The sequence below is a fragment of the Ambystoma mexicanum genome, chromosome 1q, assembly GCF_040938575.1.
Source record: "Ambystoma mexicanum isolate Mex_15411 chromosome 1q, UKY_AmexF1_1, whole genome shotgun sequence".
Lineage (NCBI taxonomy): Eukaryota > Metazoa > Chordata > Amphibia > Caudata > Ambystomatidae > Ambystoma > Ambystoma mexicanum.
Window position 1 is genome coordinate 265,248,584 of NC_090922.1, and position 24,780 is coordinate 265,273,363.

Sequence of the window (24,780 nt, forward strand, 5' to 3'; positions counted from 1 at the left end):
ACTACAAGATGTACACATGTTTTTTACACCTCAGGTACCACTTTAGAATTTGACAGACAGACTGCGCTGGGAACACAATTTACGTTTCTGTCGCACTCCTTTGCCTCGGCTGCCAAATCCAAATGCATTTCAGCCAGTGTCGTATTTTGAGGGTGGCGGAAAACCAATGGATGCCTATGAAATCCTCCAGATCTTAGCATGTGCTAAACACTGAGGGATCTCTACAGAATCCATGGAAAATACTCCCACCATGCACCCACATGGTGGTACACCCAGATTTTCGTGCATTGTTTGCACTTTGGATTGAAACCAATCAAAATTGCACAGACCCGGGTATGTCCGGTAGTGATAGAAAATTAACGCTAATTAGGTGAGCTCCCGTTAATCCACCTGCTCACAACATGACTGGAAGAGGTGATGAGCAGCTTGGTTTATGGATATCCACAGTGTACAGGAGGGAGGAGTAGCACCCTTTCCATCTGCAGGCAGCTATGGAAGCTGCGGCCTTTGTCCCACTCTTCCCTCCCGGTGTCCGGGTTGTGTGGCCACCTGAGTGGTGCAGCGGACGTATCTAAACCTGCTGTCTGACTCTGAGGTGCGCTGCCTCCTTAATGGAGATGTAGGGCACTGAGTCGGACCGCAAGCCCAGCACCAGTCAATAAAGATGGAAGAAAGGCGCGCACCGTGAAAGCGGATCGCAGGTGCAGTGCACTGCCGAAGACTGAGCTGGAAAGCGGCGCTCCTCCTAATTTGGGATAGCCCGCTGAGAATGGTGAGAATGCGGGGAGATCAGATCCCTTAGGCGGCCTGATGTTTGGAAACCAGTGACCACTAAGAGAAAATCGAGTAGACTCTTGAGCATACCACTACAGGGCACAGACACAATGCAGCCCTTTTATAAACATTCAAAGGAGACATAAACATGGCGCAAGGAGTTCTGCAAAAAAGGGCGCACCACAACTCTAGGTAAGTGAGAAAGAGAACACAGGAAGGGAACTCCTGGAGGTTCTAAACACAGGGCGGGTGCTGTGAGCAAGCAGAGGAAGAAGGTGGTGAACAGGGTCTGACCCCTTGCCTAAAGAAGCCAGGACGGGACGAGCTAAACCAGATATATGAGCATGGGAGAGAGGCATCAAACCAATACCCCAGTAAAATTCAATGAAGAGGACCAAATGAGATCAATGAAGGAACTACAAGACTCGCTAAAACTAGGACTTTCTACCCTGAAGGAAGAGAGAGACTGCTAACAATACGGCTGAAATAAAGCTGGAAGTTGCCAATCTCAGAGGTAGGTTGGAGACAACAAAACAAACGCCCAATGAGTTCACAGATAAATTACCAAAGCTACAGGCCGGATTGAATTCACTGCATGACTTGATGGAAGTCCAAGTGTGAGGCCCTCGAAAATAGATCACAATGGGAAACATCCGGCTAAAATTCTTTAAAAAAAAGATGCAAAGGTAATGACCTAGAATCTCTGATGAGATGCCCCAAATCGCTGCCACACAGGGAGCTTGAGCACCATATGGGGCTGGGCAGGTCTCATCGAGTTGTTGCACTCCTAGGAAAAGATGTGCAGAGACTGCGGGATGTACTCTTGAAGCCCCAATCCTTCACTTTAAGAATAAATTCCGAAAGTGGTGAGAGACCAGTGACCCCTTGAATTTCAAATACAACTATTCCAAGACTTATCAGGAGCAACATTACAGCGCAGAAGACTAAACGACAAACTCATGAAGGTTGGCTACACCCAATGGGTGTGATGTTTGGATACAAAGGTAGCTAGCACTAGATATCCACTCTGGAGAAAGGCTGCAAAGCACTCAAGATACCTCCAGTCCAAACGGATAACCAGCCAGCCTCTGCAACCAGATCTGAAATGAGTGGACTTTGACTTTGAACTCCATTGAAATCTAGGAAAAGAGAGAGGAGATTAAGTCGAGGTGGCCCCATTCCCCTCGAGGGGCAGCAAACCTTGCCCCCGAATGATACTAGATCTTATTTAGCACGTTCCAATGTAAGCTGTCTCTGGCGTATGATTGTAGAGACGGTTGTGGCTGAAAGGATGAGACGCTGAGATTACAATCTCATGAGCTCACCAGAGTTGCAACACAGAAGTACATGTGCCTGGGGTTGGTCGGCAGAATCCCTATGGTATGACCCCATACCCTATGAATAGTGTTAAATATTCTGTGTGTTACTTGTTAGGGGTATTTGCGGGTATACAATCTGCAAAATATACCATTGGAGATAGAGGAACCTTACATATTGGTACACGCTAGGGTCCAGGCAACTCAGGGATACACTGAGGATGGATGAATTACTCGTCAGGCAGCGAGGGGAGTAAAATATGGGACTGCTGGTATTCAGCAGCTAAACACTGTGTTTTAAGCTAGAAAAGCATGATTAGGATAATAACCCTAAATGTCAGAGGGCTGAACTCCCCAGACAAAAGATCACACTGCATACAACTACTAGAGCAGACAAACAGAGATATATCCAAGAAACACACCTATTGAAACGGGAAGACAATAGGCTTCACTGTAGAGCACACTCAACCGACCTATTTGCCTCCAGCCCTGCTAAAAAAAAGCAGGAGTGGCAATCCTGGCCAAGCGAGGCTTCCACTTAAAATACAACATTTTACTGGGGACAAAGATGGTTGATACCTATTGATCAAGGGAACAGTGGAGAAGAATAGCATCACACTGGCCTCTTGTTATGCCCCAAACACCGGACAGCAGACTTTTCTGTTAAGCCTGTTCCCATTAAACTCCTATCTGGCAGAGGGGGAACTGATCCTGGGGGGAATTTGAATATTATCATGAGCAGAGGGTTGGATCATTCTAGGAGGCATGGAACTCAAAACAAGGAGGTGACTAAACAACTTAAAAATACTCTGAAGACATAGGGGTAGAAGAGAATTGGCGTACATGGCTTGGCATGTGCATGCTACTTTTACTAGAATAACTAATTCATAACCTGAAAATCATTACACGAACGGGGGATGAAGATTAAGATAGGCCCCCTAACGTTCTCAGACCATAGTCTGGTGCGATTGGAACAGCACTTATGTGTCAGAAGAGATGCAAACTTACCTGTATATTGCCAGTTTATCTACTTCTGGATCAAGCAGTGGCTGCCGAAATAAAGGATCACATAAAAGCGTACTTTTAGAGTGTCTGAGCCCCACAGCAGATACTCATGTCAGTAAAAATCGGGACAGATTTAGAGCAGTAACGAGAGGCCATATTATATCAGCAGGGGCAGCTCTGAGCATGATTGAGACCTGAGAATAAGAGAAACTAACCTCTGAATTACTACAATTAGACAAACAACATAAAATAACTGGTTCACGTAAGATTTGGGAAAAATATACAATGGACAGGGGATAATTAAACTTTATACTTATTTATCAAGCAGAAAGAACTGCTAAATCAGAAGGAGAAATACCATGGAAGAAGTAACAAAACAGACAGAATGTTGGCCCACAACTTGCGGGCGATAATCAACAGGTCGAACATCCATGAGATTAAGGCAGAAGAAGGAGATCTTCAAAATAGTAGTAAAGAGAATCCAGAAGCATTTCACTATTTCTATAGCAAGCTTTATATTGCCAAAGAACACTGCTGAGAACACAAAAAGAAATATCTAGAATATGCCAATATGGAATCTATAACAGAGGAACAAAGGGTTCTCTTTGAGGGCCCAATCTGAAAGGAAGAGATCCATCACGCAATTTCCTCTGTCCAACCCCACAAGGCCCCAGAGCGAGATGGATACACAGGCCAGGGTTACAAAGAATTCTAAGTCATTCTGATAGAACCCCTTCAAAAGCTATTTAATTAGTTTCAACAATCGGGAGAGATTATTAAAACCATGTTCCAGGCAATGTTGCTATAATCCTCAAACCAGGGAATGGCCTGTCAAAGTGAGGCTCATATAGGCCCCTTGGTCTGCTTAATTTGGATTTCAAAATGTTCACCAAGATACTGATGCTGAAGTTGGAGAACCTCTTGCCCATGCTTATTTACTCAGACCAGGTAGGTTTAAAAAACACAGGCAGACCTTTGACAATGTTAGAAAGGTATACCACGTATACGATAAGGTTTAGGACGTTTTGACCGCATGCAAAAGTTTGCATGGTCAAAAAGTCCTAAAAATGCTACCACCAAAGGTTCGAACACCAAAAGTTCGAACCTTTGGTGGTAGCATTATAGGTAAGTTTAAAATAAAAAAAAGACTGCGGGGGCTGCAGGGGTGTCCCCCGCAACACCCCGCTCACTATACTGCGTGGTATAGTGAGCGGGGTTTTTGCGGGGGACATCCCTGCAACACACCCGCAAAAAAAACACGGGGGCTTCAGGGGTGTCCCCCGCAACACCCCGCCCACTATACTTTACAGTATAGTGAGCAGGGTGTTGCGGGGGACACCCCTGCAGCCCCCGTAGCATGTAAGTGTGTTTGCATGAGAAAGGTGCAAACTTTTGGTAGTTTGCACCTTTATCATGAGAACGATTTGCCCACGGTAATTTCAGCCACGAGCAAATCACTCGGATTCTATGATACAGTGCATTGCTTCAGGGGTACACCGTCCGTTCTACTATCACTAAATGCAGAGAAAGTGAGTAACAGGATGGACTGGGGTTTCCTCAATGAGATGGTAAGTGCCATGGGGATAGGTCAAATCTTTAGGAAATGGACTGTGGCCCTGTATGCTCACCCCTACAAAAATGAAGATAAATGGAAGCCTGATGAAGGAAGCAATAGTACTAAGAGGTGCCATTTATTACTGGTATACCTACTCTACAAATAAACGAGTGCTATCCCTCTATCGGAGGCACACAACTGTCTCCGAAAAGGGTTTCTGTCCTAAGGCCAATGGTGGTGCGCCTCCTATCTAAAAGAATAGGAGAAAGAAAGATTTCCCGCAACTAAACTAGAGCTAAACAATACTTCACTGTTCAGAATAATGAACCTCTCGTCAAGCACAAGCTAAAAACAACCAATGTGCTGCTAAAAGCACCTTATATTCTCACAGATTGGACCTGTTCTATATTCGTTAATATGGATGTTAATTAGGCTGTGCAATATTTGTTTCGGGTATCTCCCATTCACTGTTATGTTGCATGATTGGCTGTGATTCTGGCTGGAGGGCCCTGGGAAATGATCCAGTCCATCCATGAAACCGCTCTGTGGTCCAGCAATAAAACACACTCCCAAGTTGTTGTCCTATTGTTGCTGCCTTGATACGAGTCCCTCGATTTTGCCGGAAAAGGCTGGCTCAAATGCCAGTCCCATAGACACCCTCAAGAAAATGCGAACATCCTCTGAACATTGTTAACAGCTGCCAGCCAAAGAGAGTACCATTAACACACACTGGGTTTGTTTTTGGGGTCATAAGTACAAATCCCGATTTATCTGTGACACACTGTCAAAATTGTGTGCACCACCTTTACCCAGTTCTAAGGTGGAGGTACTTTGTGGCACGTTCTCTGTTCCACACTCTTTGCACCACAGAGATACAAGTATCATCAGTTATGTTGTGGAAGTAAATGTGAGAGCGGATGTTTGAGGTTGCCACAAAAATATACATGTTTGGAATGTAGGAATACTGGAGGAGTGGGGACAAGGCGTAGCCTAAGGCAGATTGTAGGCCTCCAGCAGCAGTCATGTTTATTTAATTATTTATTATTAATATTTGTATTGTGCACATAACTTGCAGGCAACTGGGCCTGTTGTAACTAGATGTTAATGCTGTTGAGGGGGCATACCCTACTTGGCTCACTGGCTCACCCATTTATTCTGTGCATTTTCACTTTCTCTGTAGACAGATACATGCAAATAAACCATGCTCTCTTTTCCCTAAATGGGCAAAGTGGCTACGTCCTGCAGCCGGAGTGCATGAGGAATGACTCATACAACCCCCAGCCGTGCGCACAGCCTACCAATGAGAAAATGAATCTGACTGTGAGGGTAAGACAAAAACCTTACCAAACTATCTGGGACGATAAGATTCCTACAGCAATGCTCCAGCCTGTATCTTGTTAACTGTTCCTCTGCTCTGTGTTCTAGGTTATAGGTGCCCGCCATCTGCCCAAGAATGGCAGGAGCATTGCCTGCCCTTTTGTAGAAGTGGAAATCTGTGGGTGTGAATATGACACTGGAAAATTCAAGACCACTGTAGTGAGTAAGTATCTAGAAAAGTATTAAAAGCAGCATGGACGCATGATTGAGAGGTCCTGGGTAACATGGCATTATCAGCACATAGTGTGTGCAATGCTATGATCCACATACTATTTTATTATGTATGTATTGGTGGGGAGAGTACTTTGACCAGAAGTTCTATATACAAGGCATAATAAGACATAGCAATCTCATTAGAGTCATTGCAAGTTTGTTACATAAGCCGGGATGGGATGGGGTTTGGAATCAGTCTCTGTGATGGGGATTAAATGGGGGGTTGGGGCATGAAGGTATGGTTGATTTCTCGGTATCCAGTGATGAAGTAGCCTGGGAAAAGGTCACCAGCAAGCACATTTCCCAAATATTCTAGGACTGGATTTAGAATATCCTAGAATATGTCAGGGAAGGCTTTTAGGGGTGCAGGGAAAAAAATCACCTACCTGGCGACTTTTTCCCAGCTGACATTTTCACATAGAAGCGATATCTCAGAATCAATCACAGGAAAGAAGGATGTTCTTTAAGGTGAGCCTGTAGCTGGATTCATTTGGCCTTTGTTTGATTCTTGGGTTTAGGGAGATCCAGTGGTGAAGAACAAATACAGTGAAGGAGACAAAAGGAGAGGCAGCACAGGTTGGACAGGGGTGCTTAGGTTGACAGGAGCCTGGAAGCAAAGGATGCAGTGGGAGTAAGCCAGGTACTGTGGTCTATCCCATGGATAGATTTGTAGACAATAAAAATGAGTTTTAATAGCGAGTGATTCTGCATAGATAGCTACCCCGCAAAAAGGCAGTGCATGCGAAGGAGTCAAGGGGGAGTTCCACAATCAGGCTAGAGCCGAACCTTAGTGGACTAAAGTGAATAGGAGAGTTTTGGTGGAGTGCAAACTGAAATAGGGACAGATTTTCGGAATGTTCAGCAGATGGAGCCGGGCAGCTCCTGCTATTACAGTGGTTAATTGTTGAAGGTTGCCTTTAAAGAGCACCTTCAGATTAAAAGCCATGGGGGATGGAGGGAGGGGATCAGTTAGAAATGATACAGGCGAATGGAAGGATTGGTGGAAGAGAGTAGATCATCAGGTAAACACCATCCGGTGACAAATTGCAGAGGGGCAGTTGGTGACACACTATGATAGTTCTGGGATTGAGGAGGAGAAGAGAAGAAGTTTTGAATATCATCGGTCAAATAGGTTGTATATGGAGTCGAATGAGTGGGCACATTTGCCAAGAGAGGAGGTATAGGAGCACTGACCCTTGTGGAACACAAAGGGAGAAGGGGTCGTGCCAGAGGGGGCCCCACAATGCCAACAGATGTAGAAGAGGTGGGAGCCTTTGTGGAGTGTGACTGGAAGCCAAGGTGGGTGAGTCTAGAGCAGTAAGTCATGGCCAGAAGTGTGAAATGCAACAGAGGGATGGAGGAGAATGAAGATGGATGAAAGCTGATAGAGATGAGACATGGTGAGAAATTTGGAGAACTGGATGAGCACTGTTTCTGTGGAATATCTGCTACAGAACCTGGATTGGGGAAGGTAGCTTCCAGGAGTGTGGAGATGCAGATGAAAAATGTAACAGTACTTTTCAATAGTGAGGAAAAGGAAGGAATGTCAATAGTTGACTGGGTTGTTTGGGCCAATACAGTTTTCTTCAAGATTGGTATGGCCGAGGCCCTCTAGAGGCAGGTTGTGAAGGTGCCAGTGGAAAGTAATACGTTGAAGAGAGGAGATGGGTAGGAACAGGTCAGGGATGCCAGACTGTCTTCAGTGTGAATGGGTCAATGACATCTGAGGATGGATTGGCAGACTAGAAAATTGGTTATGGTTCAGCTAGAGTGGTGGTGGGAAGTTTTATAGACAGAAGAAGGTGAGGGTGGGAGGTGATTAAGTAAAGGATGATGGCGGAGGTACATTCTGAGAGCAGTTAGGATGTCTTGCAGCTTGCTGCTCCTGGAGGAGAAGTAGCAGGCAAAGGTGTCAGCTGCTAGTGATGATTAAGAACAGGATCATGGGGAAATAAGGAGATGACAATACATAAATGGCTCCAGCATGTGGATGGTTTTGGAGCTCCACGGATGAAGTCATGGGCGAAATGGAGTAAATGGTCAAGTAGGGCATCGGAGTGCAAAGGGAAATGCAAGTATGAATTGAAGTCCAGAAACATTTGTCCAAGTGAGTCCGTCAGATGCAGAGAAAGAGCTTCATGAGATGATCTGACTCGACTAAGGAAGGCAATCCTGTATTCAGGCTTGGGTGCATGTGAGAGAGGTAGTAGGTGCATGCAGAGTTGCGGGGGTACAAAGGCAGTGAAGTAAGGTGTGAAATGGTTGCAAGAAGAGGGATCAATGGAGAGGGCAAAAGAATTGAGGGAGGAAGAGAAGATGTAAGGTGATTGAGTTGCTGTGAGTCTGATGGTTTTAGGGAGTGTCCAGAGATTGTTAGGCGAGAGTGAAGTCCAGCTGTATTCTGTGGGCCTCTGTCATGTTTCGGAGGTGCAGGTTGCCTTTGAGTATGGCTGGTACTGCTGGGCTGTAGGCTCGCCTATGAACCAATAGGGGCAGTGGAAATACCCCAGGGTATTGGGGAACAACCCACATTAAACTCAAAATAGCATTTAGGTTTTTCGTTTTATAGAGGATACATCTCAGCTGATAAAATATAAATATACAGCGGTCAGCAAATACATATTGCTTTTTAAGTAACTTTGTATGTGTTTCTGTGCACGCATTAACCTCAATCTGACTCTCCACATTGAAGCATAGGCGTGCACACAGTTTCTGTAAGGCTGTATGTGGCCAAATGTGGCATGTTCACAGTCAACAAAAAAGAAATCAAGTGCCAAGGACGAGTATGCTCGTCCTATTTGCACATACTTGCATAATAGCCTGGCTCTTAAGGGGTTAAGACATTGGTAGACAGTGCTATTCTTATTGACCTAGCATTATCCGCAAGTCAGGAAAGTGTCATTGCTTCGGAGCCGGGCGGACCGTTTGGCCATTACTGAAATACTTGGGGGAAGAGGGGGTGTTTGTGTTTATGTGTGTGTGTTATCTCTCTTACAGTGGCAGCTGAAAGGAGGTGGGCATCTGCCCTCTCTGCCCTGATGGCCCAGCCACCACTGCATGAGTCATTGATGGAAATCCAGCCATTTCATGCTAGTAGTAGATTTCCACTCTATATGGAAGGCGACAACTCCTACTGAAACAGATTTTGAAAACCACAATACGGGCCCATTCATCTAATATGTATAATATAGGTCGTCCTTTCCAGCTGCTGCACACCTAGCGCCTGATTCAGAAACCTTTTCCTATGTAAGATTCTCCCTGATCACAGAGGTCTTCTGAATAGGCTCATCCCCGTTGGGCAAATGCAGGTGTTCTTGTTCCCCTCTTGTGTGCAACCTCGTTAAGAATGTGGTTCGGGGAGGTGTTTCTGCACATTTAACATGTGGCTTCCAATTCACAAATGGGATTCACTTTGAAATCCACGGAAAATCAAAGCACCCCGCTGTGTCTGTTACGAACAGTGAAAGTGTGTTGCGCAGTCAGTGCACAGGAGTGTAATCTCCCTTATGAATTTGATTAGCTTGCAGATCTCGGTGCTTATGAAGTTTCCTCATTAATTGGTCTCATAGCCTCACTTATTTGGCTATTAGTTTTTTGACTGTTTTACCGTTTTGCCTTTGTCTATATTGTGATCATAGCTATTCTTCATGAATATCTGCATTGTTATTACCATTTATTGTTCTTAACCTCTTATAATCTCAATAAAGTGTATTAAACATTTAGGAATGTAATCTCTGGCACTTTGATGTGCTTTCATTTAAGTGGGACGCCATTGGCATAAACAGCTGCTGTCTGGCTTGCATGTAAATACAGGAATAGAAACAAGAAATACATTTTTTGCACATTTCCCCCTGACAGGACCAATCGATCATAGAAAAATGCACACCCAGCACCCGCGTGGGTAGTTGCAGGATGTTATATATCAATGTCGAGAGCGTACCAATGGCTGTAGTATATGCAAGCTATTTGTGAGCCCCTTCTCCATTGGTTGTGGTGTCTCATGGTGCGCTTCACCCCTCATTCTTGACCAATCTCCATGAGGTACAAACAGTGTGACATTTAAGAAATGAATACCTCATTCTTTTCTCATGCAACCTGAATGTCGGTATCCCCTGATGGTTTTCAGCCTTGTAACTGTACAACTTCACAGTTTAATTTGCATCTTTTCCTTGGACACATGTTACACCATCTTCCTTCTTCCCATGGGACCCAATGATCTCCTATTGAACACCATTTGGCACTGCTTATTTTGGGGAATAGGTACTCGTTCAACAAGTCTTCAAGTCATTACAAAAAACCATAAGTCAGACACTTTAAAATGCAACAGTATAAAACGCATCATAAATGGCAGAGGTATTACAAACAAATCAATTTTAACGGCCAGATAAAACATACAGATTACACAACCTGAAGTGGATCCCAAAGAGGAGAGCCCTGCTCGCAGCATCTATGCTTCAGACCATTCAAACCTATTATAAATGCAGATTTGTTGGCTTCCTCTTGAACAGCCATGATCTGTGAGTATATCTAGCCACTGCAAAAACGACAGCTTGCTGGGTGCATTGTCTTAAGAATCTCATTGCTGTTATGATATCTCTCATTCCATCTTCAACTCGACACTGCTTATTTTGGGGAATAGGTTCTTTAGTGTGTGTGCTTTAATTGACTTGGATTTTCTTGGCAGCATTAATTGGGGAGGAGGGCAGTGGTGTTTCTCTCCCTAACTTTTCATGACCCATTGTTTAATCCACTTCCTCACTCATATAGTTATTTCTCTTTGCTGTTATGTTTCCTAGTTCCACTTTTTATCAACCAGGTTCCCAACTGCCTGTCAGTGGTTCCATCCTAAGTGACCATTTTCTCCCAGGGGGGCAGTGAGTTCATAACCGGATCTACTCTTTCTTGCCCTGACCCAGCATCACTGTGTTCTTACTGACCTGTGTCCTTCACCTGCTTAAACTTCAGCTCTGAGTTGCAACATTTACTTGTATTGACGTTTTTCATTTGAGGTCTGAGAATTTGGTGTGCCTCTCTTTCCTAAACAATCCTTGCGCAACCTTCACCCTGCCTCTGGGGGCTCTGGCCTTGTCCCTGTGCCGTCTACAATTTGCATGAATAAAGTCAGTGGTCGTGGTGAGCGAAGTTCCACTCCTTTTATTTTTTACGTTTAACCGTTCCACTACTTTTTGCAACCATTTTCCCCATTCCAGAACTTTTGTTTTGTCGAGTTAAAGCACATTTCTCCACTGTATTACCCAATAGCAGTTACAGCTAAAGTGAAATCTGTTTCAACTCAATTGGCTGTCAAGGAGCTTAGCTGCAACACTTGAAAAATGTGTGGCATGTTGCTCCCCGCCCGGGTCACAGTTCCACTACTTTTATTGGTACACTTCGTACCACTGAATAAAGTGTATTTTACTGCAGGAAAGAATCTATGTCACTGTAATAATCTCAAATGGGCCAAGGAGCTGCTTCTGCGCTGGGGCCTTTTTCGTGCATGTGCAATCTTCATTCAGTGAGAGGGCTTGTAACACATACTAGTAATGTGCTTTATAGGTACTACGTGTGACATTATAAACGAAAGCTTTTCCAACTCTTGGTGCCCTTTGTACCTTACTCTACATATGAATGTGTTTCAAACCTAATGCATTATTGCACACTATTTAACTACTGCATTATGTCACATGAGCTATACTCTAAATGTGAGTTCTACTATGTCTTGTTTCCCTACATTTCCTCATGGAGTGCTTCTCAAAAACATATCTATCCCCTTTACTGCTCGTATAGAGTAGGAAGGGTGTACCTGTAACTAAGGCCACTGACATTCTAACAGGCCCATAGTCAATTCTATAGTGATTTCCTTAATTTGTACTTTCACTTTTGGGGTGTTGGAATTGTTGGCCAGCACATAATCCCTGATGGCTCACACACCCCTCCCCTCAGAAATGTGCTGGTCAGCTTTGTGAATACGGTGAACCGTGCATTTCTTACAATCATGCAATGAATGAGTGATTGTGACTTGGGCCTTTAAACTCTAAGCCTGTAGCCTATCAACATTGTAATCCTTGTTACAGTCGTTTTGGTTTAGAAATCAAATCTCGCTGTATGTATCTCCTCTGTTGCAAGGCTTTTTATGTCTTAAAAATGGGAAGGGGAGAGAGCCAGGGAACCAGCCATCGATGAGGATATCAAAGAAAGGGGGCACAGAGAAAATCTCAGTGCCATTTCAGGTCGGGGTGGGGGGAAAATATGACGAGTTGTGCCACCGGAAAGGCAGAAAGGAGAGGTTACATCGGGACCACTAGAGACTGAAAGTAACAGTGACCAGAATGTCCACAGTACCAAAATTGGTGGTATAATGACACTGGCAGAGCTTTGCCTTTGAAAAGAAAAGTCTTGAGTTGCTTCCGGAGCCAGAGGAGGTTCTACTGAAGTTTGAGAGAGGCATGTAGGTTGTTCCAGAGGGAGGCCTCAGCCGAGGAGAGAGATCTGCCCCCCACTCTCTGCTTGGAGAAGCGTTAGACCCGCAGAGAGTTGGAGGTGGATGAGGGGAGAGCTCAAGAAGGAAGATGTTTAGGAAGAGACAGCTGGAAGTAGTGCAGCTCCATGCCTCAGAAAGCCTTGTGGACAATGCAAAGGGTTTTGAATTTGATACTTGCAGCCACCGGGAGCCAGTGGAGAGATTTCAGAGCTGGAGAGATGCGATCCCTGTTCTTGAGGCCAAGGGCAAGTCTTGCACTCCTGTTCTGGATAAGTTGGAAAGCTTGAAGAGTCGAAGATGACACCAAGGTTCTTAGCCTCACAGCAGGGAGCAGGAAGAGGGCCTAGAGTGGGAGGCCCAGATGTTTTGGAATACAACTTCCATCAGACCTGGTCAGCATAACCGGATCATGGGAGTCATAGTCCAGAACATCTGGAGATCCAGAGGTAGCAGACCCCCGGTATAGAATACTGTTCATCTCATATTTTAATGCACACACGGGTACAGTCAACTGTTTTAAACATTACAAAGGAAAGTTCTGAGAGGTTGGGCATTAGAGATGCCCACTTTTTCACCCCGTTCAAATGGCCACATTCAAAATGTTTTTTTTTTCAGTGGATTGAAGCATAGCGCTTGCACTTCGGTTGTATACAGGAACAACATGTTAAAAATCGCATAGGGACATTTTACAATGTTTACCTAAACCTCTATGGTGGAAGCAGAGATAGGCACATTTTCAAGATGAAATACCACTTTGTAACACAGCAGTGTTTACGTCTAGTGTTAGTCCCTTAGAATACCCCTAGAGTTAAATACATCCAAGCCTGTAATGAGGTGGGTGCTAAAACGGGAGGTATCCTTATTTTTCAAACTTTATTGTTTCAAACTTAAAGCTTTCATTTTGTTTACAAATAATTAATTTTGAACCTATGATCACCAAAACAATGGTATATCCAGTGCTTGAGCACACATCAAGTCAAGTCATTACCATTGGAATCACTCTTCAATGTGTGCCCTGCGTGGCTATTTCTATAGATCCAAGCACCAAGCCCAGGCTTGTGGCTGAGATGAAACATTCCTTTGTGGGTTGAGAGTAGTTCCGTGGCGGAGAGGATAGTTTGGTTACCACATACAGCCAAATGCACTATGTTTGGGCATCTGTTGGATCAGAGTGGATAGGGGCATCGGTCTCAAAGCCATCACAAACGGACTACTCGGGTGCGGTAGTAGCCAAGAAGGGATACAGGTGACAACAGGCAAAAAACTGGAAAAAATTAGTATTGAACATTGTCAGACGCAAGCAATGCGGGGTGGAGGTTGCTTACTCAAGGATACTGGAGGCTTCCATCAGTGGATTAGTCAGTTCTAGGTTTGGAAATCCTGTAGAAAAGGCTAGATTGGGAGTAAGCAGATAGCAGATTCAGGAATAACCAGACCAAGAGTTTCTAAGGGATAGGGAACACCACGGGTCCTGGAATTTTGAATGGCATCCTCTAGGAAGAAAGACTCGACAATGCTGGCCAACAGGTACCACAAATGCCGGGTCAGCAAGGGAATCCCCCAGGTAACAACTTGGTCATGGCAAAGGAATTGACACCAGGCATCTACGCCAGTGTGGTAAAAGTGGGCCAGGACATAACCTTATAGTCAGGGGCATTCCCTGGAGACATTGACACCTGGCATTGTGAGTTAGCACATATGATATGAAACCAGGGGGGTACTGAAATTATTTCTGCTTTACATATGTGATATATGACAATCATTTTGTTATACTCTTTGAAAGTTGTTTTTCAAAAGGCTTCTCTAAAATCTCCTTTGTTTGCAGATGATAATGGCCTGAACCCAGTCTGGGGGCGTCCTCAGCAGCCAGTGACCTTCTCCTTCCACGATCCCAACATCACCTTCCTGCGCTTTGTCGTGTACGAGGAGGATATGTTTAGTGATCCCAACTTCTTGGCTCATGCTACAATTCCGCTTAAAGCCATCAAAACAGGTAAACTGTCAGTTGATGCATGTCAACAAGTGATCAATCAAAGCACAAGTCCTTAGTATCAATTATGAGCTGGTGCTATTCCCAAAGGGAATCTCTGCATAGAACACTTATCTATGTTACCTAAATCCATTTACTTTCTGCTTACTACCTGTCTGTTACCTGTTTCTATAAAAACAGCCTGTTACCTGCATCTCTACGACTTCTACCGGTTCTATGCACATCTACCATCTCTACATGTGTTTCCCTCATATGTATGTATTCTACCCGTGTTGGCCACATCTCTACAAAATCTAGCTATTGCTTCTGCTAATGTGGACTACATCCCTACAGCTTCTTCCTTATACTTGCATCTCTAAAACTTCTGCCCGTTATCTGAAGCAGTGGAGATATAGGCAACAGGCAGAAGTTAGAGATAACTTCTGCCTGTTGCCTACATCTCCACAGCTTCTACCCTGCATGTAAATATCAGCAGGTTCTGTCTGTTACTAACCCCAATGCAGCTTTTTCCCTGAGTTATATGGCAACAATTTCTGCCTGTCACTTACATCTCAAAAGCTTTAAACTGTCTGCAATAGATCTGCTGTTGTGCTATCTGCAGTTAACAATATATGTGCAGAGGTGAGATCATGCTGTATCGTGCTTTTTCCAAGACAAGCATTTGAAGAAAATCATCCTCTTCATCCCTCAAGAGAATCCTGCAACATCTCTCATTAACTCTCACTTAGGTTATGTGGGCACCCTCTAAGCTAATATTCCCACCAAACACATCAAATGGCTTCAGACAGTGGAAGACTCAGCTGGTCGACTCATCTCTATGTCTTCTTTTCTGAGAGAGCTTCACAGGCTGCCTCTGTGGAAACTGCTATGCCTGACCTGCAAATGTCTCCACTGGACTGCTCCCCCTTACCCTGTCAGCAAGATTCTTTACCCCAGTTCACGGAACTGCTAAAGACCTGCCTTTTCAATCTGGTGTGCATTAAGCTTTTTCTTTCCGAATCTCCTGCTCCCTACCCTTTACTTAATTGCTCCTATCCGTGTTTCCTCTTATTCATTCAAGCCATAGTAAGGCTTTACTTTGCGGTGTGCACTCTACAAATACTGGAATAAAAAAACAGCAGTCTCTTCAGATTCTTTCTGTCACCTTCTTCTATACAGCTTCCAGTTGTTATCAGATCATCTCTACAGCACCTACCTATTGCCTTCAAGTGAACAGATTATATGGCCTACACCTGTACAACTTCCTTTGCATACATCTTTACAGCATGTATCTGCTGCCTATGTCACTTCAATGTTCACCAACATGTCTAAAGCTTCTTTTTCTAACATGGCCTAATCATCTGTCTATCTTTACCTAAAAATGTATAACGTCTTGCTGACCTGCATCGTTGCAGCTTTTGGCTTTCTGCCTATAACCTATGTACAGTTCTTGCCATGTTTCTTCTAAGGGTAGCTGGCTGTAAGTTGGATAGGTTTTTACAGGCAAATGCAGGCGGCATTGAAAGGCATATCCTGAATCCGGGCATCCTGGGATAATGTCCTGCATGTTTCCTGTACTGCCATGCTCATTTGATGCACTAGGGTCATCTCGTGCACTGTTGGCTTCAGGCCTTTCTTTGATAAAGGTCTGCACGTCATACTACAAGCGCTGGTGGGATAATATTGAATATTGAAATATCAGACCATGCCTGGAGGCTGTTCGGTGCCCTTGCAGATTCATTCTGATGATCCTGGTAGAATCATTGGGAGTCACATTTTGGTTAGTGCCTGGTATCTCACTTTGTTCATATCCTCATAAACTGTCTCACCACATCTTCTCATCTTTGTGTTATTGTACAGGCACCCTTCCTGGGAATGCCTCAGCTATCAACAAAAGTAATTTCTAGTCGGAATTGAGATCCCCATTCTTCAAATAAATACAAAATAGAAATTGTTTAGTTTGTGGGCATTATGATGGCAGACTCCTAAGCTTTCATCCTTCTTCCCTTGACCCTGATCCTGCTTTCTTTCTGTGTTCTACCAATGATTCAATCTTGTGAGGGTTCTGTGAGGGGAAACAGTTAAGATGTTCCCTGGGCATTGGGGCATTCACTAACTTTTATACGATAGTTCACTTGGTGACAAGCAAGAAGTTCGGTCTATGTAACAAGTGATATGATTTGGCAATTGATGGAGCTGGCTATTTAGGGGAGACTGTTTACGCAGTGGTCAGTCATTTTAAGCAAGTACATAAATCAGTCTATGTAGCAGTTAGATTGAATTGCACATCAACTGAACCTGACCACACAAGGGTCTAGCTATGCAACAGATTGATCTGGCTATGTAGAGAGACTGGTTATGCAGTGTCCAATCAGATTAGGTGAGTCAATAAATCGGGCTATGTAGCAATTACATTGAATCGCAGATCAACCAAACCTGACTATGCAAAGTTCTGAATAAGCAACAGATAGATTTGGCTATGCAGAAGAGATTGGTTATTCAGTGGTCAATCGGGTTGTGGGAATTTATCGATCAGACTATCTAGCAATTATATTAGATTGCACATCAACTGAGTCTGACTGTGCAGGGTTGTGGCTATGTAACAGCCCCGCTGGCCAAGACCGCAAATAGGTTTGATTATGCAAAAAATAAAACTAGCTATGCAGCAAATTAATTTGACTCAAAGAAGTCATGACATCCAATAAAATAATGTAAGCAGCAGCAAATAAATCCAGCAGGGCAATAAAGATTACCCCTGGTATAGCGCAAGGAGACTTGATTCTATGTCAAGACCAGAGGCAAGCATTATGCTTGTTCAAAGCTATCCACCACGGTCACCGATACACGTGTTATTGTCTTAAAATAGAAACACTTAAAAGTGGCATCGCTAGACCAATCTGTTACCCTCAATAATAATAATAATAATTTGCATTTATATAGCGCTACGAACCCTCAGGCATCTGAAAGCTGCTTATTATTACCCATGGGATGTGGTGCTCATTTATCGACCTCGGAAGGATGAAAGTCTGAGCTTGACCCTGCTGGGATTCGAACCTGCCTCAGCAGGCTCTGCACAGATGTCAAAGCGAGCACAAGATGTCTTGAAGACTGAACCCCGGCACTAAAAGCCTTGGACGCCATGGCTCCCCTCACTGATTGTGCCCCAAAACGCGTCACGTCAATGCCTGCCAGGGTCATGACTTCTCGCACCCATCTGGCTATTGTCGTTGATGCTACTTCCTTAAACGGCTTTCTGCGCATAATGAGCAGTTGAGAAACACCCGCTGGCCTGACTTTGTTCGCCCAAGACTCATATTCCTTGGTACAATTTGCAATGCACAATTGCACCTGTCTCTGAAAATAAGGATATGAGATAATCTTAGAGTGGCATTTCGTCCTCTTCATGATCGAAAAAGACAACCCTTCTGGAGAATAGGTCTTTCTGTTTACTTTGAGAGCCTTTACAACTGCCACTCTCCTACAGGATACGAGACACGCAGCATAGCTAGCTTCCCCGACAACTGCTGGTCTGACAAGTCCCTCTTACGTGGCCAATCCATAAATAGCCTCAGCACTGTGTTGACATCCCACAGCTGTCCGTATTTAGGCATGTTGCGCATGCAAATCTTGATGCCCCATAGCAACCTCACTACCACCGGGTGCTTGCCCCCCGGGCCCCACCCACCGGCTCATGTCCCGCTGAAACTGCAGACCTGTACACTCAGATGGTCCTAAATGAATTGCCCCCCCCCCTTTGCTCTAGGGAAGCCCAAAAATGTAAAACTTGTACTACTGGGTCTGAAACGGGATGTATACTGCGTTGGCTGCACCATAGGCACCCTCGCACGCACGCTGCATCATAGCTCCTGCGGCTAGAGGGGGACTGCTTGATAAAATCTGCAGCTGGTCCCGAAATTCCTGGCAGACTATCTGCTCCCGACACCCTGCACACCAGCAGCTGTCTTGTCTTCATCAGAGGATGATAATTCCATGACAGATCCGACAGGAGATCCTGCCTGGGAGGAATCACTTGCGGAAAATCCAAAGAATGTTCCATCAGAACTAGAAACCATGGTTGTGATTTCCAGTTTGGCGCTATCATGACAACCTCTGCTTTCTTTGGGCAGATCTTTTCTAGGGTCCTGGTTAACATCATGAAGGGGGGAAAGGCATAGTGTACCGCAACTGACCATGACTGTAGAAAAGCGTCTGCCAACTGAGCCTCCGGATCCTGCCTCTAGCTCAAGAAGTGTTCAATTGACTGTTCAACCTGGATGTGAACAGGTCAGTGTCAAGGGAGCCCCAGAGGGCTGCTATCTGTACACATACTTCCCTGCGGAGCTTCCAATCGCTGGAGTTCTGCCAGTAGCAGGAGTTCCAATCCGCTGCCACGTTCTGGACCACTGGCAGGTGCTCCACCTTCACAGATATCCTCTGCTCAAGGCAATGATACCAGATGTCTTTTGCCAATTCCGCTAGTATCCTTGATCGGGCCCATAGGTGATTTATGTAATGTACTGCTGAAATGTTGTCCATCCTGCAAAGGATGCAACACTCCACTCTGTCCTTTGTGAATGACGTGATTGCGAACAATCTTGCAAACAATTATAGGCAGTTGATTTGGAGAGACAACTCCTCCTGCGACCACTTGCCAACCATCTCCAGGTGTATGCATCTCGCTCCCCAGCCTGCCCTGCTTGCATCAGACTCTTGACCAGTTCTGGGGCATCTCTGAAGATTGCCTGCCCGTTCCAGGCTTCCATGTTCTGAAGCCACCATTCTAGCTCCAGCCTCCCCTCCTGATCTAGGGGTATTAACTGATGGCAGCCCAGGCCCTCTTGCAGGTGCTGAATCTTCAGTCTTTGCAGTGCCCTGTAGTGCAATGGGCCAGGAAAGATTGCTTGGATGGAAGCTGCTAAGAGCTAGCACCGGCAAGAATAGTACGGTCTTTGCCAGCGCTGCTCTCAATTACTTCTTTATAGCTCTCATCTTGGGAGGAGGAAGTTCCAGGGTCACCTTCAAGGAGTCCACAATGAATCCCAAAAACTCCACGCGCTGCCTGGGGATGAGCTCGGATTTTTCTTGGTTTAGGCGAAACCCTAGCTATGCTAGGAGCTGAGACGCGCACTGCATCTGCTGGATGAGAGCTTGTCTGTCGTCCGCTAGCATGAGAACGTCATCCAGGTAAATTATCATACGGATACCTCTCTCCCTTAAGGCAGCTGCCACCGTCCTCATGATCTTCGTGAACGCCCATGGAGCCGAGGCGAGACTGAACGGGAGGCACCTGAAATGCCACACCCGTTGGTTCCACCAGAAACTTAAAAACCTGTGGTGTTCCCTGGCCACTGATGGGCGTCCTTCAGATCCAGTCTCACTAACTAATCCCCTTTCCGAAGAGTTTCACTGAGGAGGCACACTCCCTTCATCTTGAAGTGCCTGTAAACTAGCCACCCATTGAGCTCCTTTAGTTTGATGACGGGTTTCATCTTCTCGTTCCTTTGCACTAGAAACATGCTGTTTATGAACAGTTCAGCTGTGCCGTTGCTGCACTGTTTCTTGCTAGCTGATGCAGTTCTGTCTCTAGCAGCTTGCACTCCCCCTGCTCTTCTGCTCTTACACTAACTGTCGCGGCCTGCCCTGCTGGACTGGTTCTGCTGTAAACTCCAGTCGAAACAACAGCAATGCATCGCTGGAAAGCTTCTGCCATTGCTCTAAGCACAGCAGTGTCCTGCCTCCCACTGGGGGATAGTGGACTCCCTTTCACACCTTGTAGGGCTCCTTGGTGCCGGTAGTACCCTCACCCTCTGCGTCCTCTACCACTTCATCCTCGTGCCAGGAAGAGGTTGTTTTGTTGACGAGAATCCCAATGGTGCGATCTTGGGTTCTGAGGTCTCTTCTGCGAGTGAAAGCGACCGGATGCACAACCTCTAATGCGGTCAGTCCCTGCAAAAACTCTAGCACGGAACATTTTCTTAATGGAGGACTGTGCCTTCTCGAAGGCCATGTACGTGCCCACAAATCTCCCAATCTCTGTAGCAAAAGCTTTGCCGAACAGTAGACCTTGGGCAGCCTCCCCTGCTTTGTAGGAGGCCAGGTCTCCAAGTTTATAGTCAATCTTTAAAAACAGCCCCCTCCTTCTCCTGGACCATAGGGCACTGTTTGCATTCCCTAAAAGGCACACTGCTCTTGCAGTCAAGCTCCAGGGTGTTGCTACTTTCCTTGGTAGGTCCGGGTGGGGGCGCTTTGACTGCATGCCCAGCATGACTTCTTGCTCAATCGGTTTATATAATCTTTGGGCCATGTAAGCTGTTCCTCTTGGTGAACGTAAAAAGTCGTTTAACCTAGGGTGAACTATCGACTTTGGGTCGAACATGTCTGTCAGCTTCTCTTTGAGCGCTTCCAGGTGCTTTTCCTTGCATCTACACTGCCCACTCTTGGATCTCAAAGAGGATCTTGCGTCCAACACATGACTCGGGTGAGGAGTCACCAGCCCCTATATTTTGCACCCAGGGGGCGGAGCTAGGATGCTCGTCATGGTCGACCACTTCATGAAAGCCCCTTTAAGCTTTTTGAATGCATAGACAGCCTCAGGAGTCTTTCTTTTTTCCCTCCTTCACTGGACCGGGGGAGTCAAAGAGGTCTTCTTCTTTTGGGTCTGCTCTCTCCCCTGACATGCCTCCTCCCTATGAGGTTGGCTAGAGGACATGCTACCATCTACTTCATGTTCTTATGATTTAAGGCCATCCCCAATTAGGTTTTCTAGTGCATCCAACCTTTCTTGGAGCCGGCACACTCCTTGAGCCACCACATTTACTAGGGAATCCCCCAAAACTCTTTTGAAGCTCAGAGTCAGGTCTTAGTCTTCGTCTAATATCATCTGGTCCTGACTTCCCTCACTCTCATTCTCCAACTCCATGGCATGAGTCTCCATTAGTACCAATCCAAGTGCTGTCTGCTTGTCAATCTGCTTCCAGTCCTCCACACGTCTGTGCAGTTCTAAACTCTGCACCAGTGGCTCGGAGCTCTCTGTATGCCGCATCCTGTGTGAAGCGTTCCGATCTCGTGATCGGCTCTACCTGCACTTGTGTGCGAGCCTACCAGCGATTCGCGCATTGTGGGACGCCTTCAAAAACACATTGGCAGCCGAGGGGAGGTCAGTGGCTTCCCCACTCGGTTGCGCTGCATTGAGGTTAATGTATGATGAGCGCAACCGGGTGCCCTGCAGTGAGGTAGGTCCTCATGAGTCCTGCTGAGTCTCTCCTATTCCTGTGAAAAAACGCTGTGCTCTGACAAACGCTGAGTAACGCGTGCGCGCGCCTGACTGAATATCAGGGTAATCCGGCAAACGCTTTGCGCAATTATATTATGCATCTACCCTCCTGGAGAGATACTGATATGCCAAAATTATATACTGTAACATGCATTTAAAATACCCAATTATCCAGAGCTGAAACGAAAAGGTACTTATCTGGAGGAAGAGGAAAGGACATTGGCAGGAAGTGACTAGTGGGCCCAGGGACACGAAGCAGTGCAAAGGACTTCCAGAGACTCTGGGGTTCATGGGAACAGTTTGTTTGGAAATCACAAGCAAATGAGTCTGGCTGTGCAACTAGTTAGTTTAGGGCAGCAGCAGAGAATTTTTGCACTGAGTTAGAGTCAGACGTTAAAAAATCTGGTTTGCAAACATTTAGTATTAAAAACAATGACATATAAACCTGACTATCCAATACATTACATTTGTTCTGTGGTAAATGGATGTGTATATGTGACATTTTTTTTTATTTGTTTTTTAATCACTTCGGATTTTTTAACAAAGATATGTGACAATTCATGTTGAAACATCAGTAATGAAAGCAGGCTGTACAACACTTTTAAAATGCAGCTAATACAACTGGTTGTGTAACAATTCATTTTAATGTCAGCAAGTAAGCTTAGCTAACCAACAACTTAATGTAAACTGTAACAAATAGATCTGGCCATGCAACACATTGATTTACCTCAGCAGTCAGTAAATCTGGCTTTGCAACAGTCAGTTTTAAATTATCAGCAAATAAGTATGCCTATGCAGCAAATTCATTTAGGTCAGCAGATGGTAAATTTGAACGAGGTTACACAGTAATATACACCAGCAGCAAAACAAGTCTAGCTATGCAACCATCATTTTTAGTTAAGCAACAAGTAAACCTGGCTAGACAAGCTGTATATAGCTGTGTAGTTTGTAAGTATGACTATGTAGCATGTGAAATCTGGCTGTGTGTGAAATTATATGGCAGTCCAGATGATGAACAGATGGTGTCAATTGGTCAGGAGCATGCTCTTGTATCGTCCCTTGCCTAGCTTTTCCAGCAGGGTTTCAGGTGCACATCTTGGTAATTGCATGGACGGACAAACAGGAGATACCCTTTACCATGGTTCTTTATCGGCTGCCAGGGCATGGCTGCTCCGCAGGGTTCTGATTTCAGTGGATGGGTGGTCGCGCATCCCCAAGGTTCACAAATCGGAGTCCAGAGAGCCCAGGAGGAGGAAGGGGAGAGCTGTAGTAGTCAAGAGAGGGCAACATGAAGTTTCAATAGCACAAGATGGGGTTGAAACACAAGGCAGAAAGCCCAAAACATAGACCCAGAACACTTACAGAGGATATTGCTAGGGGCCTGGGCACCAGACAAAAGGACAATAGGCAAAGCAAATACAACAAGAAGATTGGGAAGAATATCCAGGAATCGAATTCAAAGAATAGCATTGTCTAAAAAGTTTACAGGTTAACATTGTAAACAGAGGTGGATGAGGCACAATCTTGTGCAATTCCTACTATGAATGGTTGGCACTGGTAACATGTGAATTATTCAGAGCAGATCTAGAAGGAATATCTAAATGCTAAGAGATGCCCAGAGCTGGGCTGGGCCATGCTATACACAATATTGTCATGTCTCATACTGCAGATTTGCTGTAGCATGCAATGGTAACTTTTGTAAAAGGAGCAGAGCATGTCTTACCTAAGGAAGCTAGAGTATCTCTTCATTGCACTCCTAGGACTAGGACATCTTGGACCCCCCATGTTCATAAAGCATAAAAGCTTTCACAGAGACACATGGTCTCATTACAAGGTTGCCGGCTCGGGAACTACAGAACCGGTAAGCATGCCGGTACCGTAGTTCCCGGACTGGCAAACTACGAGTTCTGCTCGCGTGTGCCTCTCCAGCTGCCAGGTCTGACCTGGCGGCTGCAAAGGCACCCAGAAGCGGAGCACGTCGGATGCACCGGCACCATTCACGAATGGTGCCGGTGCATCCGGCTTCCCCATTCCCATTGAACCATATGGGGCTCACATGGGAATGGGGAAGAATATTTTCCAGTGCCCTGGAATGGGCAAATACGGATCCGCCGGGGTTGTAATACCCTGGTAATTGCCCATTCCAGGGCACCGGAAAAATGACGAATCTGGCAGCAGCCACTGCTGGAGTCGTAATGAGGCCCACATTTAGTTGTGTAGGGCAAGTTTATTGGGAGCCCAGATAACATTCCTTCAGTGATGATCCTCCAACTCCCAATCACCACGTTGGAGTCCCGACACTGAAGCACACACGTTCCACATCCTCATGCGTTACTGCACCATGCACGAGTGTCACTCTCAAAAACCCAATTAGTTGTCATCATTTATTCGCACATTACACAAATGCAACTCCTTGCTACTTCAGGTGGTAGGCATCAGGCGTTTTAGCAGAAACATAGCGGATGCTGAGACGGTGGGGAGTCAGTGGTACCAACACTGTAAGTTGCTGTTTAGCACATACCCAGTTAGCATATACAAGCATGTTTGAATCTTTCTTGTACCTGTTGTGTTAGTCCTTGTGATAAATGTCTTGTTATATTGTGCAAACAAAATAATGAAAGGGAATAGTAACAAAAAAAGGAAAGCAAGTGACAAATGAAGGATGGAAAAGGTGCTAGAAGCACTGTTCAAGTCAGACTGATACCTTCAATTGGCAGCTTTCTGTTTCCTCCACACACTGAGTAACTTGATATGCGAGTTCAGTGCCTGAGGTCCCTGCACCCTCACAATACTTCAGCACAAAGTTCTCCAGTTCTT

The 24,780-nt window shown here is 45.3% G+C and overlaps 1 protein-coding gene across 2 annotated transcripts in view; it reads left to right on the plus strand.

Annotated features, from left to right (window-relative positions):
- Positions 1-24,780, plus strand: part of PLCG2 (phospholipase C gamma 2) — a 953,330-nt gene that overhangs the window by 867,565 nt on the left and 60,985 nt on the right. For both annotated transcript variants that reach the window (XM_069638435.1, XM_069638443.1), the window contains exons 28-30: positions 5,831-5,976; positions 6,076-6,190; positions 14,547-14,714. In XM_069638435.1, the coding sequence (XP_069494536.1) occupies positions 5,831-5,976; positions 6,076-6,190; positions 14,547-14,714 (429 nt within the window). The remainder of the gene's footprint in view (positions 1-5,830; positions 5,977-6,075; positions 6,191-14,546; positions 14,715-24,780) is intronic.